The sequence below is a fragment of the Rhinichthys klamathensis genome, unplaced genomic scaffold (genome assembly GCF_029890125.1).
Source record: "Rhinichthys klamathensis goyatoka isolate OS25496 unplaced genomic scaffold, OSU_Roscu_1.1 h1tg000433l_1, whole genome shotgun sequence".
NCBI classification, from domain to species: domain Eukaryota; kingdom Metazoa; phylum Chordata; class Actinopteri; order Cypriniformes; family Leuciscidae; genus Rhinichthys; species Rhinichthys klamathensis.
This window is the reverse complement of record NW_026606929.1, coordinates 951,676-971,942: the sequence shown is the minus strand read 5'-3', so window position 1 is coordinate 971,942 and position 20,267 is coordinate 951,676. Positions and strand designations below refer to the sequence as shown.

The following is a 20,267-nucleotide window of genomic DNA, read 5'->3' as shown; positions in this document are numbered from 1 at the left end:
CAGAAAGAATTTGGCATTGTCGTCTTCTTTTCCTTTTTAAATAATGCTTAGTAATGTTATGTTTTCCATCTGCAGCTAAGTTGCTAACACTTCAGCATGATAAACAACAGGACATTTGTATTGTCATGGTAGCGCTTTAAACTGAACTGAGAGGAAATAGAGTTCTGGTTTGTTTGCTTTTGTTCAGCTTTTATCTTCTTTGTTTTATTGTGTTAACAATAAGACTGTCTGTAACCTGAAAAAGTATGTCCTATCAGGCAGCATCCGAAAAGCATCAAGGCACGTTGTTTACGCAACATCCTACCTACTGAGGTGCCTCTTTGAAAGAAGGTAGGTTGAAAGAAAAAATATTAAATTTGATAAGATCGGTTGAAAAAAGTAAATTAATTCATAAATGTCCTTTTGAAACTATTTCAACTTGTGATTCCGTGTTTTAGATAAAGATGGAGGGGGTGTGAAAAAAAACATTTGATATTTGCTAGCACCTCAGAGCTTTATATCGTCTAATGCTCGTCTTTTGAATATGTCTGGGGCGACAAACAGTCCTAGTGTGAAAACTCACCTCAACTCCAAGGGCTTTAAGAATGTCACATTTGCACATTGGGCAGGTTCTGTGCTCTAGCAGCCACGGCTCTATGCAAGATCTATGGAAGAAATGACTGCAAAACACACACAAACACATTGTGCACACATTAGAACTGAAAGGACAGGAAAAAAGTAATAAACATCAGTGATTGACGGAGATGGAATGGAGTGAAAGACAGAGAGACATACTTGCATGTGAGAACTGACAGTACATCTCCTGCTTTATACAACTCAATACAAACTGCACAGGTATCAGCATCCGGGCCAGTCTCCTGTGAAACATAGATAAACACACATGCACAAATCATCAAAACATCATTCACACGGATGGGTCATCCAGTTCGTATATCTGCAATTAATAAGTTAACCTATTGATAATACATTGAATCATTTGTCTTTTTCATGCAAATTATCACTGTACAATAGTGTAAAATTGTTTTTATGCTATATTTTATGCTTTATTTTGGCTTTTGACTCAATTTACAAAAGGACTTTTCACACTTGAACTAGTTAACCCTGGGTCATTGGAATCTCCAGGTAAATGGAATCCTGGGTTATTTTGCATCACGTTTCACATGGGTCAGACTTTACCTGGGGTTACCAACTAATCTATTCATAAGATGACGTTTCACACCAGACATTCCTGAACCCCAGGTTAACGTCCTTATTTGCATATTTGCAAATGGACAAACACAACACCCGATATGTTTTACATAATGTAAAACATCTTTATATTATATATTGCCGACTGTACTATCAAGTTTATCCAGAACAGACTTTTTGAACTGTAAAAGGTAAGAATGAAAAGGTGTCTTCTTCACTTCTTCTTCTATCACGCTGAAACGTCTGTTTATTCAACACTCAGTGTTTCCATGACTGTTCAAAGCCTGTGAATATAAGGCACGCAATTGGTTGTCTGTTGCTAAGCATTTGCTAACCCCACTTCTAGATTACGAGTGTGAAACATTCCTTTATCCGGGGTTAAAAGCTGGGGTTAGAACGTCAATCACCCAGGGTTAAGCACAGTGTGAAATAGCCCTAAGTGTCCAAAAGTGCAGTAACATTTACACTCCTGTTACACGTTGCCAAAAAATGTACCATCCACAACATGAAAAAAAGGATAAACCCACAAGCACTTACATGCACGGGCGTCGGAAGCAAAAAAAAAAAAAAAAAGTGGGTGGGTCCTCCCCCAGAAATTTTTTACTGGAGTAAATGCCATTTCATGTATTCTGGTTTCTTTTAAATAAACTAAGTAAACTAAACTCTGCTTCACCTAGTGGGTGGGTGGGTTCCGACGCCCATGCTTACATGTACGAATATAAACCAAATACAGACCTAAAATGTTTTAAAAAAATAAACTCTACATGCATACATGTGCACGCACAAAATACAAAGGCAATAAATAAAGAAAGAAAACGCATAAATACAAATAGAAGCATGTATGGTGCTCAAATGTACCTGATCCCCTTGTCTCAGTGTGCGGACCTGCAGCTGGCCAATCGCCTTTTTTGCTTCAGCTTTCAGCTTTTTCTGAAAAAGAACAGACAAACAGAGCTTGAAATGCGTGTGTGTGTTTCGGTGTTTTTGGTCTGGTCTTACTGGTTTTTCAGGAAGTGTATGAATATCGTTAAACTGTAACCCGAGTATCAACACAGTGTTCTCAAATTTGTTTACTCTGCTACACAAACACCTACAACAAAGGAATTTCAGATTAGGATTATTAAGTAAATATATAAATGAAACATTACATTTCGCATAAAAAAAAACCCTCAACCTTCAGCGAGAGAACTACTGCGGACTCATTTACTCTGCTGATTCATACCTAGTGGCCGCAACAAGAATGTGGACACTTGAGACAGACTTAAAAATGTATGAATGGCAATGCATTAGATAACCAAAAAATAACCTCTAGCTAAACACACTTTCACATCCCAGACAGATAAAGGAAAAAGTTGGCACACCAGCTTTATAAATAGAAAAATTATTTATCGCATGTTCTCATCACTTTGGTGAGAACATGTAATATTTCTATTATGGAGCTGTGGTGTGCCAACTTTTTCTTTTGTGAGAATACCAACATATTTTTTAGTTAAGTCCAACTCTCATTTCTGTAATTTCAATTGCATTATTCTAGATACATATTATTAAGTTGTATACAACCACACAAATTTAGGGAATAGTTAATATAACAGACATTGACATGCCTGCAGAATAATTCACCCTAGAGATGCTGGCATGAAACTCTGGAGTTTGTGTTCATTGACTAAACAACAATGACCTTTCTCAACCCTGTGTGTTGGTTTTCTACTGTGAGACAGTGAAATGTGTGCTGTGTGAATTGTGTTCATAGTAATATGAATCCTCTACCAGATTGAAAAGGAATCGACAAATGTACTATTACATGTTAAACTCTAGCGCAGCTCATTTACACCAATTAAATGCAGGTATTTTTCAGCACAGTGACAAGTAATGTTTTTAATCTACCGGCCACCATTTTGGCTGACATCACATTTGACTATATGCTGTAGCTTAAGAGATATGTGAATATAGACGTTTGAATTTATCTGGAGGAACAGAAAAAAAAAAAAATACCATTAATGTGCATGTCTTACAATAAATATAGTCTTACATGTAAATATGGAATGAATAAATTAATAAAAATAAATAGTGAGTTGAAAATTCACAATCCTTAAGGCCTGTACACACCGGGACGAATATCGGCTCGCGTTATTCGTCAGCGTTTTTCAACGCGTTTTTTGTGTTCACACCCAAGCGATTTTCGCTGACGATGAGCCGAGTGAACACGCAAATTCATTCCCTGACATTAGATGGCGCTTAATGTAAAACAGAAATACCCCGGTCCACAAAGTGGCGCTGCGCAACTACGCTTCTGACACTCGCTTGTCACTCAGAAGAAGAGAGCAAGTTTGTCGCGTTTGTTATATGGTTCTTTATTGTCGTTGGTGTCTCTTTATAAAGACACCAACAAGACCAGCAGCTCTACTCATCTAGCCTTACATCTTCCTCGTCTTATTTCTTCCCGGCAGAGTGTAGACGCTGTATATCTTCTTCGCCATTACGTATGTGTGCTCGGCAAGACCGTTTTGTGTTTGAGCGCCCCCAAGTTGTGTTTTACTGTAACTTCAGAAGCTCCAGACACGTGAGCAAAAGCGCCAATCTCATTGGTCGGATAGTTTTTGACGCGGCGCGTCAAACCAAAAAAACGAACCCGAGGCGTTTTTAAAAAAATGACGCTTTTACGCGTGGCGTTTTACGCGTTGGTGTGAACACTCACATTGGCGCCCTTTGTTTAGTCACGAGGCGTTAAACGTCGGCGAATAACGCGCGCGAAATTCGTCCCGGTGTGAACAGGCCTTTACCCTGCAGTCAACATTTTTATGAAAAAAAAAACTATTCATAAAACAATGTTTCAAATCTAAAACAGTGCAACAGTTATTAGTCAGAGTCAGGGCTGGACTGGGACAAAAAATCGGCCCGGGCATTTTGGCCCAGACTGGCCCACTATATAACACAACCGAACTTTGCACGCCCTTGAATATGTATACCACCTCCTATTAAAACCACTAATGCCATAAGTGAATAGGAGTGAGTAAGAGTTAACCGATGAAAATAACTACTAAGTTGAACAATACTCCACACAGTGATGAATCCTAAAGAAAGCTATAAGCTGGGATAGCAATACCGTTTTTTTCCCACAGGTTTTTGTGAAATCTGTGGTGAGTGCACCTCTGTCCCTCTAGGGGGGTTCGGGGGCATGCTCCCCCGTAAGAAAATTTTGTGCTTTTTAATGTTAAATTCATCAATCTGGTGCACTTTGAGAGTTAAAAATAAAGAGCTCCAACCCATATTCAGTGTGCAAATTGAACAAAGAAAAACTCAAAACTCTTTTAGTTGTGATATAGTGTCTGTCTACATTACACTACTACATAATAATAGTTATAATATTAATCCCATGGCAGTAATAGCCATATGTTGTAAAACAAATGCACTGAAAAATAAAAGACACTTTCATAATTAGTTTCGTACTAATTTCTATACAGAGATAAGCACATGATCTTTTATTTTGACGGAAACGGCATCGAGCTTTTATTTTGAAGAAAAATATGGTTTACAAACTCATTACTCATTATTGTCTCATTACAATTCTAATAAAATGAGTAATCGTCAAATATGCAGATGTGTAAATAATGCGTAACTGGGTAGTGGGTTCCTACATAGCCTAATTGTGTGTTCACACCGAACGCGAATTTAATTATTTGGGCGAGTATTACATACAAAGTCAATGCAAAGACGCGAATAGACGCATTCGCGCCGGGCGTTGCGAATGACGCGAATTGGGCGACGCGTTTGCCGCGAATGTCTTCCGCGCAAGTTGAAAAATTTGAACTCGAGCGAATGTTCAAGCGTCTAACTAAACGCGATAGACGCGTATTTGACGCTCTATTCGGGTTCGGTGTGTGAACACACCATACGTGTTGTTGTGACAGTAGCCTAGTTCTGCTTACCACAGTTCTCTGCACTCACTCATCTCTCTCCTTATCCTCCTCACTATCCTCCTCATCAGACACTTGATGGGCCTGTGAAGTTTCTTTTTTCACGCTATTTCTCTGCACATTCCTTGCGTTTGTTCTCCATCGCTCTGACTATTTTGACAGATACACAGCTGACACTGCACGCTCACTCAGATCTCAAAGGGGGAGGAGTTTAAAGATGTGATTGGACCACCCCAGTGTCAATCAAGAAAATAACCAATGAGCTGCTGATCTACGCGTTTCATCATGCGCCGGTCTGTGAGAAAAAGAAAAACCTACGCTGACTTTTTTTGTCCAATGCATTACACCGGCACAAAGATCCCAGAGCCGCCAATTAAACAAAACTAAACGCAATGGGCCGCCGATATACGAGTTTTATGGGCCGTTAAAAAAAAAAAAAAAAAAGTATGAGATGTATCGGCCCACAAAGCACTTCGGCCCACCGGGCAAATGCCCGGTATGCCCGATTGCCAGTCCAGCCCACTCAGAGTTAGAATGCAAAAGCAAAGTTTACTCAGGGGCTGCTTTAGAGTAATTTATTGCCACTGATTTTTATTATTACCAATGATGAAACATTTGTGATTGAAAATATATAATTAATATAACACTATTGACTAAAGTTATACCAAAAAGTATAAATGTATATTCATGCAAGACCACATAAATTTCCTATTGAGGAAATGAACATACTAATGGCAAACAGATAATAGAGACACAATAAAAAATGAAAACAAACTATGTCAACAGACTATCTGTCTATTCAACAGTCTCAGCAATGATTTGATGTCTGTTAACTTTTTTTTAAACAGCAATTATTTACAACTGAGTGTTCTCCAGCAGCAAAAAGTAAATCAGTCCACCCTTTTTGAACACCTTACAAGCCTCTAAAGAAAAATGGGTTTCTTGGAGCTCTTTCTGATTTTTCATTGACCTGATCTCAACCCTGTGTTATTTGAAGACAAATGAGTCAGAGTGAATATGTATCTGACATTTTTAAATTCCATGAATAAGACCCATTGTGACAGTGTGTGAATTCTAAGTCAGTATGAAGAAGGAAGTAATTTTTATTGCTCACACAAACCCAAACAAAGTCAACCCCCCCCCCCCCCCCCCCCCTCTGGTTGACTGGTTTGTTCTAGAATCTAGATCATCTGCAGAAGCTTATGCTGCCCACACACTACATGTTAATAGAGATTGTCGACAGAAGCATAAAATCTGTGCTGTTCATGCACGTAAGTGACGATCGCTATGTTTGAATGATTAAAAATGTGATCTGAGAGAAGCGCTGATGCATCACCAATGGCCAAGAGATAGGCTACTGTATTTAGCAGGATAAATATCTGCGATCCAAGTCCTGTAGTATGAAATGTGTTTTGGCAAGGACAAGAAAATGAACAGCATACTCAGACAGAAAGGGTCTGATTTTCCTGAAGTTATAAAGCATAAACCTGTATACTCAGGCCGTTGCCGAGATATGGGTAGCAAAGCTCAACAGGTTAGAATGGGATCTTGGCCTGCTAAAGTTCAACAAAGACTTTTACTTTACAATTTACTTTTACTTTTTCTTCCCGTTTTACCTCAAGCAAAATAAACAACTGGAAAAGGTACTTTTGGAGCACAGTAATGCCTTTTAGCTTTAGTAAGCTTAAATTTGCGGCATTCCCCTCTGCAAACAAGATTTTTTAGAAAAAATTCCCAGTGTCATTTCAACAGTAGCAAACTGAAAACATTCCGTCCGTCTGTGTGTGAGTGTGTAATAGTCCCTGATGGGTTGTGATTTTAGTTAAACTTTATCCAAGATCAAACATTCCCTTGATACTAAAGTTAGTCCTAATGCCATTTTTGAACCAAACTCATACACATACAGTGATGACATTAAAGTTGAAAAAAGGATGATGATCTCAGAACCCAGTATTGTGAAACCAGACCAACCAGTAAAAAAAGATAGTTACACGAGAATAATTAACAAGCAAGCATGAAGTGCACAGTGCGAAACTACACATTTGGTGATGTCCAGAACAAATGTTGTCTCATAGAATCATAACTGGATCACACAGTCAGTACTTTGGATTTGACATCTATATTCAGTAACATTCTCAAATAAATAGTCTTATACAACCACTTACCGGGCAGACCAACTATCATCTCTATAATCATCTATAAATGAGTAACCAAAGTCAATGGCTTTCTATTACTGTTATTGCTGTGAATAACACCTGTAATGATAATGACAGTGACAAATGGAAATATCAAAGATGGCATTTTTGATAAACAGGAAAGTATTATCACAATTGGCATGATATTATTTAATAAACAAGTGTGGATAAATATATAAATAAATATATGAGATATAACTAGAGAGTGCGGTTTTTCATCTTTATTTAATAAACAAGCTCAATCGAGATTCGAGGTTCAAGTACATGGTTGGTCAAATTTGAATTAGCCACAGACCACAAAATGGTTGGAAGCAGCTCTGGTGGAAAGACTGACTCTAAAAGCTTTGACTTATAAAGCGTATATCATCAATGTCTCTGTGAGCTACTTTAACCCCACATTATATAGACTCCTTGACTTTTCTTGTCAAAAATGCCAAGAAATTTGAGGCTGACTAAACGCAGTATTTAATGATATGAAACGAAAGCAAATAAAATTCAAGCCATTTTTTCAGTTCCAGTGTAGTTTGCCTTTCGCATTTAAAGAGGTTCACTTGGGATTTAAATAAGGTTATCACTCTTTGGTTACCAAACTGTGCAGTGTGTACAAAGCCAATGAAATTATCTTAAAGTGAAAAACTTTTATTTCACCTGTCCGCCTGCCCGTTAATAGTAAACTAACTTGGCTTGCTGTCCTTGGAGGAGGCTCAAACCCGAGTTAAGAGTGCAAAATATATAATAGGATCTCCTTCGAATAGTGTTTGTTTACCATTTATTATTATTTATTCATTTCGAGGTATTATCTGTGTCTTATAAAGATGTACTTTAATCCAGTTTTATTTACTCCGTAAAAGTGTTTTTGGGCGAAACGTAGGATTAACGCAGTATATTAGCAGGGTTGACGTTCACTGCTCATCAAATCAGCAGCCATCCACGCAAATCTTGTGCTGTAACGTTACCTGTTTGCGGTTCTGCTGTCTGAGGCCTGTCAGTCTCCGCGCGGAGTAAAAGATGAAGTATCCAACAGTCGCCGCGGTGACGATGAAGAAGGAGATGGAGACGAAAAACACTGAATAGTGACTCATCCAAGGACCGTGCTGCTTCCCGACCTCTATCGCTATGGAAACGGGCACGCCCTTGACTCGCAGCTGGACCAGTTCCATCCCACGGTAGTTGCCAATCATTACTGCAACGATGCTCGTGCCTAGAAACACACACAAAAGAGACGACACTGAAAACACCAGCAATACGCATGCGCAAAACAAAACACAAACCGTTGCGCTTAACAACCTGACGGAAAGAGCCGAATCGTCACCAAACATGCAACATTAGCGGTGTTTACCAACACGAAACCAAATAAATTGCGTTTTTACATCAAGGGAGAGGAAATTATGCATCTTAACACACTTGTATCAAAAAAGTGGTCAAAACAAGAGTTTGTTTCGCGAGAGATGTGAGGTCAGAATTCTCATGACTCCAAAAAATTGAAACATTACTTGTTCGCAAAAAAGCCATCTACCAGGATCCAGATCCGGTCCTGTGGGCGTCAGAAATCACACAGTGATGACAGTTCACACCTGCAGTTTGTTACTTGAAAAAAACGTTAACTGATTAACTAAAACCTATATATAAGGCAACATTTCCTTTTTATTTAATGTGATGTTGATCATTTTTGTTTTAATTATTTTAGAACACATGTAGGCCCCTACATATCTTTAAAAACACGACAAAACAACAACTACAATAGTATCTTCATGATACTAAAATGATACCACAAATAAATGTAGGCTACGTATGCACGCACCCTTACTTTTTATGGCATGACATAATGTCATAAAACACGTAACGTTAGGTCATCTAAAAAGTGAGTCGTCATTCGCAGTGAATTTCTCCTGATGATCAGTGAGTGGGTTTGTGCTTTAAAAAAACAGATGTAAATTGCGGATCTAGTCCAGTTTATTTTTTATATCCTGGACAGGTGAGAGCAGAGCGTGCGCTCTTTCGCGTTGAGGAGGTCCTATACGGACATGATCTCTGTATCAACCGTCAAGTTTACACAACTTACACAACACAACTCCCGGGTTAGAGTACAACTGGCACCCAATAGAGACCAGAATTGATCAGAATAAATAGACATGGGAACACTTGCATACACAAACTAAAACCTGCTGTACAGGACCGTCTAAAAAAGTTCAGCAGCCCATCTGTGGTCCTAAGCCCGTTGAGTCACATACCAGGGTGAGACATCTGAATGACCCGATTTTCTGCCCCGAAGTCGTTGAAAATGATAGCAGCGGCAGCTCCGTTCATAGCTGCGACGTTAATTTTATCGCTGAAAGTGCAACCGCTTCCGCGTTGGATTAAGGCGATCCAGCCCCTGGAATCGTTCGGTCGGCTATAAACGGTGTCCTCCTCACAGCCATAGATCGGATCGGCTAAATACACATTCCCCACGACAGAAGCTTTGGGTGAGTCTTGCCCATAGAGTCCCATTTCCTCTTGATACCAGGTGGTTCGGTTCGTTTCAGGATGGGTGTAGGAAATGTTCAGGTATGCAGTGCACAGGTAACTGGCCTGCGCCAAGCGCACACTCGACACCTGGAGAACCGAGGCCACCAGTAGCCACGAAAACACATCCCGACTCGCAAGAGGCCCCATATTCGGCAAACCAACCCTGCCGCTACTTTTCTTAGTACAATTCAAAGCACAAACTGGGTTTTAAAACAATTTAAAAATGCTTCCGCAAACTAACGTAATCGATAGCTCCCTATTGAGCGCTTACAGGTGTTTTGGTAACGCAACTGAATAGAAACTCTACCTCGCTGAGGTCACTGCGCCTGAAGCCACGCCCACCTCTCTCTTAAAGCCACACACGCTGTTTTTCTTTACTCGTACTTTTTTTTGCAAAGGGACTATATATGATGTGGTTCGTTCAGGGGTAGGGCTATAAAAAATATTGAGAAATTGTAGCCTAACTAAGGTACAGTACAGATACTATGCCAAAAAATGTACTCACTTAAAAAATACTTGAGTGAAAGCAAAAAAGTATCCATTTTTAATTGTAGGCCCTACTTCAATAATTTAAAGTAAACACATTTTTCTTTTTAATTTGACTTGAAAACAAGTAGAGATTTCTCATTTTTGCATTTTTTGATGCAAATAAATTGTAAAGATAACTTTTTTTACATTGTTCTGGCCATGTGACTTTTGGACACAGCGACAGCGGATGTTAAACTGAACACAATATGCGAATATTTTCAGCTTACATTAGTAGCAGATAATTTTACACTGGTTTGAGATTTGAATACAATGATTTTAAAACTAATAATCGAGATTGAACCCTGTTTACACTTAACTCAAGTTCATGATTGTTATTATAAAAAGCACATTGCAAGTTGAAAGTCTGTGTCTGAAACTGAAAGGGATAGTTCACCCCCCAAAAAATAACATTCTGTCATCATTTCCTCATCCTCATAGTCTTTTGAAGGCTGAATGACTTGTTATAGGAGTTATTTATGAGAATGTTGTGTATAAGTGTTTAGCAAAAGTGAATGGAGACCATTTGTCAAGCTAAAGACGCATTTGATTTCAGAAAACTTAAAATACAGTACATGACTTATATGGACTACTTTTTATTCTTTTGTTGATGTTGTTTTGCTGATTCATGATTCATGCTATGATTTTTGTGTGTGTGTCATTTTTGGAACTTGAAAGCCCTTGTTTTCCACTTTCATGGTGGTTGGTTGTGAACATTCTTCAAAACTTATACTTTTGTGACCCACTGAAGAAAGTCATGCAGGTTTGGAATGTCAAAGGCAATGGGAAAATGAGGACATAGCCTATTTATTTTTTGGTCAATTACTCTTTAAAAAAAAGAAAGAAAAAAAAGAAAGCTTTCTCAGTATTTAAACTAAAATAAATTCCATTAGCTGTTTAAATAAAAGGAAACATAAACTTATGTAAGCATGATTGATTGGCTTTATAGTTGGATCAAGACATTTTTTTTAATTTTTTTTATAATTGTGAAATGATGTGATAAGGCCTACTTTACACTTTTAGTGAAACTGTAATGGTAAATGTAATAGGGAAAAGTAGTTTGAACAGAACTCAAGTAAAGTACAGATTCCCAAAATAATACAGTATAAGTGTTTTAGTGAAGTACTATTACACATTTGGGTTTAATAATATAGTTCAAGGGGTTCTTGAGGGACTTGATTTTGCTTTGTTGAAACTATAAAAATATACATTAACATAATATATATTAACATATAATATATCTTGATTAATCTCATGGTTTCCAGTTCCCTTTTAAGGAAAAGTAGTTCTAGTGTAACAATTTTTTAAAGTAAAAAAAAAATGTAGGCCTAATAGCCCTTATAGGAGAATATACACAGTCTATATAACAGTCTAATTTTCAGTGGTAACTGGTAAGCACATAATTAGATAAATTAGAAAGGTAATAATCTGCTAACAAGCTTTTAATAATGATGATGATCACCCAGACTGTCACAATATTTATCGTTTTTATAAATTGTTCCTGAAATAGAAAAGATTGAGGGTAGGAATAGAAAAGAACACATGAAATTATCATAAACAATAGGATAATATCTAAGACATATATCATTTATCTTAAACAAACAAACATAGGCTATACAAACAACATTTCATATGTGAAATTGAATGTTGCATTTCTAATTAACTTCTTCGTGTGATCATTTTTCTGCTTTGAAAGGAAAGTATGTGAAGGATCTAAGGCTTCTCAATTAGCAATGTGTCTGAGAGCAACCATAGGCCTATCTGTGTTGTATTTTCTTATTTTTTTTTATAGGATTTAATTTTATAATCATTAGTCATTTATAGTTGTCATTTGATTTATCATGTAATAATTTATTCATCATTTTATTATTCATTATGTTATTTTATGTTTTTATATTTTATAATTCTTGTTGTTTAATCGTGTGTTTTCATGGGATGTTTGTCTTATGAGTTAGAGATAAGGGAATGTCTCCATTTCACAGGACGATGTTGTGAATATTCAGTAATGAAGCAGTAATATTCCATTGTTTTGCTGTTTTATAGGCCTAATAACACTTGTTGGTTTTGTACTGGTCAGACTTCGTCTGAGCATGAGCATTGGGACATTTAGACGAAGTCTGAGCATTGAAACCTATACGCAATAAGATTATTCGATAAACTCTGCTCTTATTACTTTCATCACGTCGTCTCCTGCTTCTGCTCTTCCCTGGCTTTCTCAGTCAAACTTTCAGGATTATTGAAGGCTTGTATCTTCTTTTGGCAGGAATTTGGCGTCCGGGGTTGGATCTTATATATCTGATATTTCTGACGTGGAAATTTAGTCGGCAGGAAATCAACACGATCTAACATGTCAACTTATGTAGTCACCAATCTCATTTACAGATTTGACCTATAGGTTCACTCTGCAGTCGACAGCGCCCTCTCCTGCTAGATTTGGGGAAATATCGATCACGTTGATTGCTCTTTTTCATGCTTTTGCAATTGCATTATAAATACAAAAAAAGTATGGCATGAGCTATATAGTTTTATACCTGTGAAAATAGGAAAATCAGCGTTGTGCACATTGAAGGCCTGTTTTTGAAAGGCTGAGTTGCAAGCCAACAAGGTTATTAATCAAATCAAACTTTGTTAAAATGGCATTTGTCTAAATAAGGAGAAAGATACAATATTGCCTAGTTCCACCTGATCACCCGTGGGCGCCTTCTATGGAAGCAGAATAGTCTCTTTTATAATTCACGCAAGAAACACGATTCACACATGCGTAGACAATTTCACATGCATGAAACCTAATTCACGTACACACAAAAAAAATTCACGTGCGTGAAAAAAAAATATATTCACAAAAAGCAATTCACATGCGCAAAATAAAATTATATATTCATAAAATACATTTCACAAATGCAAAACACAATTCGTAGATATACAACTGTGCACAAAAACCTTTGAATGTTTAAAATGTACGAGTGTCTGAATGTACAAATCGTCCTTTACGTACGAATCCCCTCCGATTTGTGTGTGTGTGTTTTTGAGACTTTCCTGGCAGAGCTCTCTTCCCACGTGGGTCTGTCGTACTCTTTAGCCAATCAGATGCGAGCTTACCATTCAACCAATCATATGCCATAAGCCACTGAGAGTGCATTCAAGGAGCACGATTCTGCGCACCTTTTGCGCAATTTGGATTAGTTAGAACGGAAATTAAACCTTTACATCAGTATTCCACCATGGCGAACGAAGAACGGGAAGCACGGGTAAGAGTTTATTTTATTTCATAAAAGTCTGAGTTTACACATTTTATCGTTTACACATTCAATCTAGACAGTTTTAATAGTTAACTTAAGTTAAAAGTTAAAAAAATATATATACAGTGGTAACAGGACAGTTACAGTAATTATAAATTAAACTGCAATCAGGGTAGTAAAAAGAAAGACCTATAAAGACAAAAGTAACATTTTGAGTGTTGTGAAATTATAATTCTAAATAACCTTGTTTTATAAATTGATGTCTGTTAGGTCAGTGTGTACTTGCTTTTACAGTAATACATTTCAAAACATGCAGCCTAGTTACTGTTAACCACTACGTTGAAGCAATGTAGTTCGATCAAGATAAACAGTATCAGATATTTAGAAACGTTGTTTAACGTGTAAATATATTGTCTGTACATTGAAATGCATCTTTCTCTTCTTATAATTAGGAATATCTAAAGCAGTATATTCTTCAGCGACTTCATGATCGTTTAGTTCATGTCTTGGATAGACAGCCACTGAACGTTGACTACCTTGAGTTTATTTGCAGACAGGAACTAGTATTTATTAGTGCCCTGGCTGAAATGGTACATATGTCAGAGGATGTAATGGTAGCTCTTACAAATCTGAGCAACCTTATACAGCGTCTGAGGGATATGGAGGCTTTGGAGCAGGTATCTGTAACAATGGAGCTGGAACCAGGACAGGGACGTGGACGTCCAAGAATTTCAATTTCTACGATCAACCTTACCCATCTAATAGAACTAGGGCTTCCAACCCAGTCTATTGCAAATTTACTTGGTGTGTCTCGTGCAACACTGTTCAGGAGGATGAATGAAAACAACTTATCTGTGAGAGCTTTGTACAGCACGTGTACAGATGAAGAACTTGATGCCCTTGTCACAGAGATTAAGACCTCCATGCCAGACGCAGGATATCGTATGGTTCGAGGGGCTCTACTGGCACAGGGGCACCGTGTACAGTGGGATAGGGTGTGTGCATCCATGCATCGTGTGGACAGTGTTGGTGTTCTCTCCAGGATGACCAACTTGAGATGTATTGCTCGGAGACGATATAGTGTTCCTTACCCCAAGTACCTGGTGCACATAGACACCAACCATAAACTCATCAGGTATGTCTGCAAGCTTGGTATTAATTAACATTTCTAAAATAACACAACTAAATAGTCATCATTAATGCTCAGATTTTTAATTTCCTGTTTCTCAACCATAAATTGTTTTGTCATCTGACTTGGCCTGTATGAAATTATAGTGAAAACTTGACACTTATAACCACAGGCCATGTGTTTTTAATTTTTATCAGGTACAACATGGTAATCTTCGGTGGAATAGATGGTTATTCAAGAAAGGTAAGACTTGTTTAAATGTTTGTTAATGGTTCAAGCACATAGTCAAGTCTAGTCACTTTCGTTTATACAGCACTTTTAACTATACAGATGTTTCACAGCAGCTTTACAGTGATAACAGGAGATTACAGTAACAGAGATTGTTTAGGCTTTACAGCAGCTCTAGAATAAAGTTATTGTCCAGCTAAAGTTAGTTTTGATTGATTCACTTCCATTGCAAAGAATAAGATCATTAGTTATTAACTAAGGGGCCGCTTACATGACACTTTTCTAACAGAAGACACTCAATGCGATGTGTTTGGTGCTCGAGAACGCAAACCTTGAAATAGGTTCCAAGGTACAAGCAGTGGAAAATTTTGAAAATTTTTATTATCTCAGTATAAACTTCAAAAAATGTGAATCTGTGAAAGCGCTGACAACGTGCACATGAATATTATGCGTTTAGTCTATAGGTGTACACTTTTGAGTATATATGTGCACAGGCGTGTAGTCTTTCTTTACAAATTGACATCACCAAATTACTTTTGTAATTTGTCTGGCCTTAAAAATTCCTAAAGGTAAAGGCACTGAAACGCTATTGTGATTGTAAGGATTATATAATTATTATTATTATTAGTAGTAGTAAGAGCCATGCACCAAAGGTGTTAAGCCTGTAAGTGTTTTTCTTCTCTTCTAATCTTGACTCTATTGCAGCCCATAGAACCGTATGGTGAAAAGTTTGTGAAATTTGGCACACAGATAGATTATTGCACATTACCACTTCATTTGTACTGAGGTATATTTTTTTTATAATTATTCCATGTTATGAATAATGTTAAAACTAAAAATGGTATTATAAAGAACAGTTCAGATAAGCATTTTGCTATCTATCATTTATTTCAAATATATATATATATATACAATAAACTCAATATCCCTCCTCGTCTTCTCGCTCCTCCATCCTATGACCCATCCTATAAGCTTTCATTCAATTCCTCCGTCCTCATTTTCTTTCCTTGCAGCCTTCCCTCGCATCCTACAGGGGTGGAGCTGAGATTTGAGGAAAGGAAACGAGGATGCACAAATAAGAATTGAGAAGCACCCTGTGTGTGTGTGTGTTAAGTATTATAGTTTAACCCTTTAATTTCTGTGTGTTTGTGAATTCTCCATCATGGATGTGTTCTGGTGTCAGCCATAAATCTCGGGTTGGCTTAGACCAAAACAGAATAGAAGCAATAAAGGTCTTAAAGAGCTTGAACCCCAAAAATCATTGCTTGCAGCTGTGTACTGTCATCTGTTGGTACAGAAAAATATTTCTCTACTACTGTATATCTTCAGCTGTATATGTTTAAATATATTCTACAGATTATGTACCTGAAGATTTCAGACAACAACCGCTCAGACACCCATTTGGCCTTTTTCAGAGAGGCAGTGAATACACATGGGTTTCCACAGAGGTATTAATTAATATTAAGTTGCAAAACGGGTTTTTTTTTTTTTTCTATTATTTTATCATATACTTTTGTACTTTTCTGGATAATCTGCTGAAGTTAAGTTAATTGTGTATAATTGAAACCCATCAAAATGTGTGTGTTTTTGTTGCAGAGTGAGAGGAGATCATGGCGGTGAAAATGTGGGAATAGCAGAACTAATGTTTTCAGTTCGTGGCACTGATGACAACAGCTTCATCGCCGGTAAAAGTGTGCATAATCAGAGGTAAATTCACTTTTATGTTGGTGGTCTGACAGCATTAAAGGTGCATTCAGATAATGTGCTTTATTTCAGTACATTTTGACCATTAAAAATGTGATATAATGTACAAATTTGTGTAGTATAAATGGAATTTGAACATACCACATTTAGTGTGCTAAGGCGTCAGTGGCATTGCTTTACTGCCCATTCAAAAATCTTCTCCCATGGCCTCATGGGATAATGAAGTGTTCATCAAATGCACACCTCAGCAGAAATAGTAGGTAATCTGGGTGCTTTTAACCTGAATCTGAACCTGAATTCGGACATACTATTCTCACAATTCCCCCCTACTATATGGGTTCACCATCATTTGCAAGTGTTACTGTTTTATGTTGTTTTCAATGCTGGTTGTACTAGGCTTATTACTATCTTTCTTTCTTTTTATACAGAATAGAGCGTCTCTGGCGTGATGTATTCGTAGGGGTAACAAGCATCTACCATAACATTCTGCACACATTGGAGGACAGTCACTTGCTGGATATCAGCAACTCCTGCCATTTATTCAGCTGTCATTATGTGTTCCTGCCACGCATCCAGGCCAGCTTGGATGTCTTTTCTGAGGGGTGGGACAACCATCCCATAAGAACAGAACACAATCTAACACCCATTCAGTTGTGGCAAGTGGGCCAGTTCCAAAACCCAATTATGGATCCAGAGGTAAATTTGGCATCCACGTAAAATGGAGGCAAATATTAAATGTGTAAAAGTTTAAACAAAAAGTACAATTATCTATGAAATTTGTTTTCTTCAGAACGTAGCCATACCCAACATTGAATGGGAGGAGAGCGGATACTTGGAGGACCCAAACCTTGGGGTGCATGTTCCTGTGCTTGACATTTCATTGACAGACGATGAAATGTCACAACTTACAGAAACCATCAACCCCATGCAACACTCTGAGTCTTATGGAGTAGACCTCTATCTTAGCACTGTCCAGTATGTTGAGAGATTAACTGAAAGTTAGTCCCTGCCAAATTCCATTTATGCTTTCTTGCCTTGTTGTACACCCTGCTTAATCTGTAGGTGTGGAGCTTTCATTTTTCATATTTACCCACTGTACAATATTTATTGGTAAAAAAAAACACATTATTTGTATACACCTACTAGAGTTTACCAACAGGTGCCAAACATGTTTCCAACAATTGGTATCCTTTTATTTATTTTTTTGACATGTACATGTGGTGTGTATATACCAACAGGTATTACTCAAGTTTTCAACCTTAATGCAAATTTTATGCCAAAAGAAAAGTTCACCCAAAAACAAATCTTATCCTCACAATTTAAAGTCAGTTGGAATCTAAATGGGGTCACTTTATTTATTTAATGTATATCTATCAACCTATATGTACAGACTTTATTGCACTTAGGCCAAACATTATGCAGCATGAAAAATTGTTTAAGGTTAATCTAAAAAAATCAATCCTAAAGATTACATTTGAGTGAACTATTCCTTTGACATTTGATATTGCTTTCTAACACAGTTTTTACTAACAAACAGGTTTTAACTGTGTTAAAAGACATTTAAGAGTATTCCAACTTGAAAATAAATTTGATTAAACGTTTAAAACATTGTAAAAGTTAACACTTTAGCCCTTTAGTCTTTTTTACTCTTAACTTAGGCTAAATCCTTTTTGCAATTTAAGAACATTACTAAACACACTGCCCCGTTATCTCTTCTAGTTAAATGAGACCAAATCCACTATTAACAGATTGTAGGCACATTACCATATCCATTTTGAATGTGGTGTAGCTCTGATAGTGACAGGGAAGGCGCAACATATTGAAACACGTCTGAGCAACAGGGAATTTGGCAGTCACCACTTCTAAAACCAGGTTCTCTTCTGGCACCTCCCATCCCACCCAGAACTTCATTAGGTCACTCAGCATGTTTGGTGATGCTATGAAAGAGTCATTAAAAGATATCACACATTTAACTGCTTTATGTAAATGGTATTAAATCGCACAGAAAGTCAAGTAACATACATACCTTCTTCAATAAATCGTCGCATGTAGCTTGTGATGACGCTCATTATTTCAACAGCAATGCAGTCATCATTGTCCTCTTCATCATCCACAGGCTTGGGCCATGCAATTTTCTGAAGGACTGTCTATGAGGGTTTGAAAATGTATGTTAACGGGGTCATGAATTATAATTTTTTAACATTTTATAAATGTTAGTAAAAAAAATCTATATTTTCCTAAACCGTAGAAAGTAGAAATACATGGACATTTTTTATTCTGGTTTTCTACCTCGTTTTGAAACAGTATGGCGTATGTGTTCTGATTAGCTCGCATCTTCACATAACTTGTATTCAATACAAAGTGAGTGGGTCTCAGATGTGACTATTTGATAATCGCTGTGGATTCATTCTTGTACTAATATGACCAAGAGTTGATCACATTTGTCACAAATCCATGAAAGTAGGCAACGAATAGTAGCAGGGATTTAATAAGATTAGGCTGAAGTTTTGAACTCAAATTACTTAAAATATTTGTATACTATAACAACCTCCTATATGTCAAAAGATAAATGCGCATTTTAATTAGTAATTCATGATCCCTTTAATTGTGTACGTTTATCATTCCAGTGACTGCTCTACACTGACATTATATTGTTTAATTTATATTGATATAACCTATTATACATAAGATTTTTCCTTTAGTGCTTTTCCAAATACAAGCATACTAACTTGTGCTGTAATGTCCATTTCTGACTCCCTTGGGAAAACTACTTGGTGACTGTCAAGTCTTTGGGATAGTAGTGGCCAGATACCAGTCTCTTTGAGACCTTTCCTGAGATCTTTAACCTGGCTTTTAACACGTCCAAGTACCTGAAAACAAAATGTACAAAGACAGTTTAATTTTGAAACAGCGTAATAAAGGATAATTGATTTCCATTTCATAAAACTTTTTTTTTTCCATAAACAGTGAGCTTAGGCAACATAATTCATTTAGTAGATTGAGATATACACATACACACACACACACACACTACCTGTCAAAAGTTTTGGATCATTAAGATTTTTAAGTCTCTTCTGATCACCAAGGCTGCATTTATTTGATTTTAAAAATATATATATAACACAAACAAAGTAATAATGTGAAATATTACAACAATATAAAACGGCTGTTTTCTATGTGAATATAGTAAAGTGTCCTTTATTCCTGTGATCAAAGCAAAAAGAAAGGTACATAGACGGATAGGTTTTATGGTATTGCAAGGGAGTTACTAGGCCATTGCTTATATTCTAAGTGGTTGCTAGGGTGTTACTAGAATGTTTTAGTACCTACCTAGGTATTGTACTAAAACATAAAAAGTTTATTTTCAGCATGCTGCTTATATATATATATATACAGTATATATACAGTATATATATATATATATAAAATATAGTAACTATAATAACTCCTGCCACAGTATAATTTTAAAACAAAATAGCAAGACTTACGGCATGTGACAACAGCTGTTGAAACAGCCAGTCTCGATTAGAAGATGACGGAACAGGGAGATCCCAGAACAGGCAAAGATCAGTTAATCTTGTACTTTCTTGTTCAGTGAGTTCCGTTTTCTTGAGCTGCAAGAACACCACAAATTGAA

The 20,267-nt window shown here is 37.0% G+C and overlaps 2 protein-coding genes across 2 annotated transcripts; one reads left to right on the top strand and one right to left on the bottom strand.

The window, feature by feature from the left end:
• Positions 1-485: 485 nt before the first annotated feature.
• On the bottom strand, positions 486-10,115 carry rnf128a (ring finger protein 128a; the record flags this gene model as incomplete). The annotated part of the gene is made up of 5 exons (XM_056235891.1): positions 9,529-10,115; positions 8,254-8,498; positions 2,047-2,118; positions 775-857; positions 486-659 (listed from the first exon to the last, which is right to left on the bottom strand). Coding segments are annotated over exons 1-5 (998 nt in total), but the record flags the coding sequence as incomplete, so codon positions are not given.
• A 4,065-nt stretch (positions 10,116-14,180) lies between these two features.
• LOC130071213 (uncharacterized) lies at positions 14,181-17,737 on the top strand. The gene is made up of 5 exons (XM_056235890.1): positions 14,181-14,704; positions 14,896-14,941; positions 16,283-16,374; positions 16,523-16,611; positions 17,059-17,737. The coding sequence occupies exons 1-5, from the start codon at positions 14,181-14,183 to the stop codon at positions 17,061-17,063; spliced, it is 756 nt and encodes a 251-aa protein (XP_056091865.1). The 3' UTR covers positions 17,064-17,737.
• Positions 17,738-20,267: the final 2,530 nt, after the last annotated feature.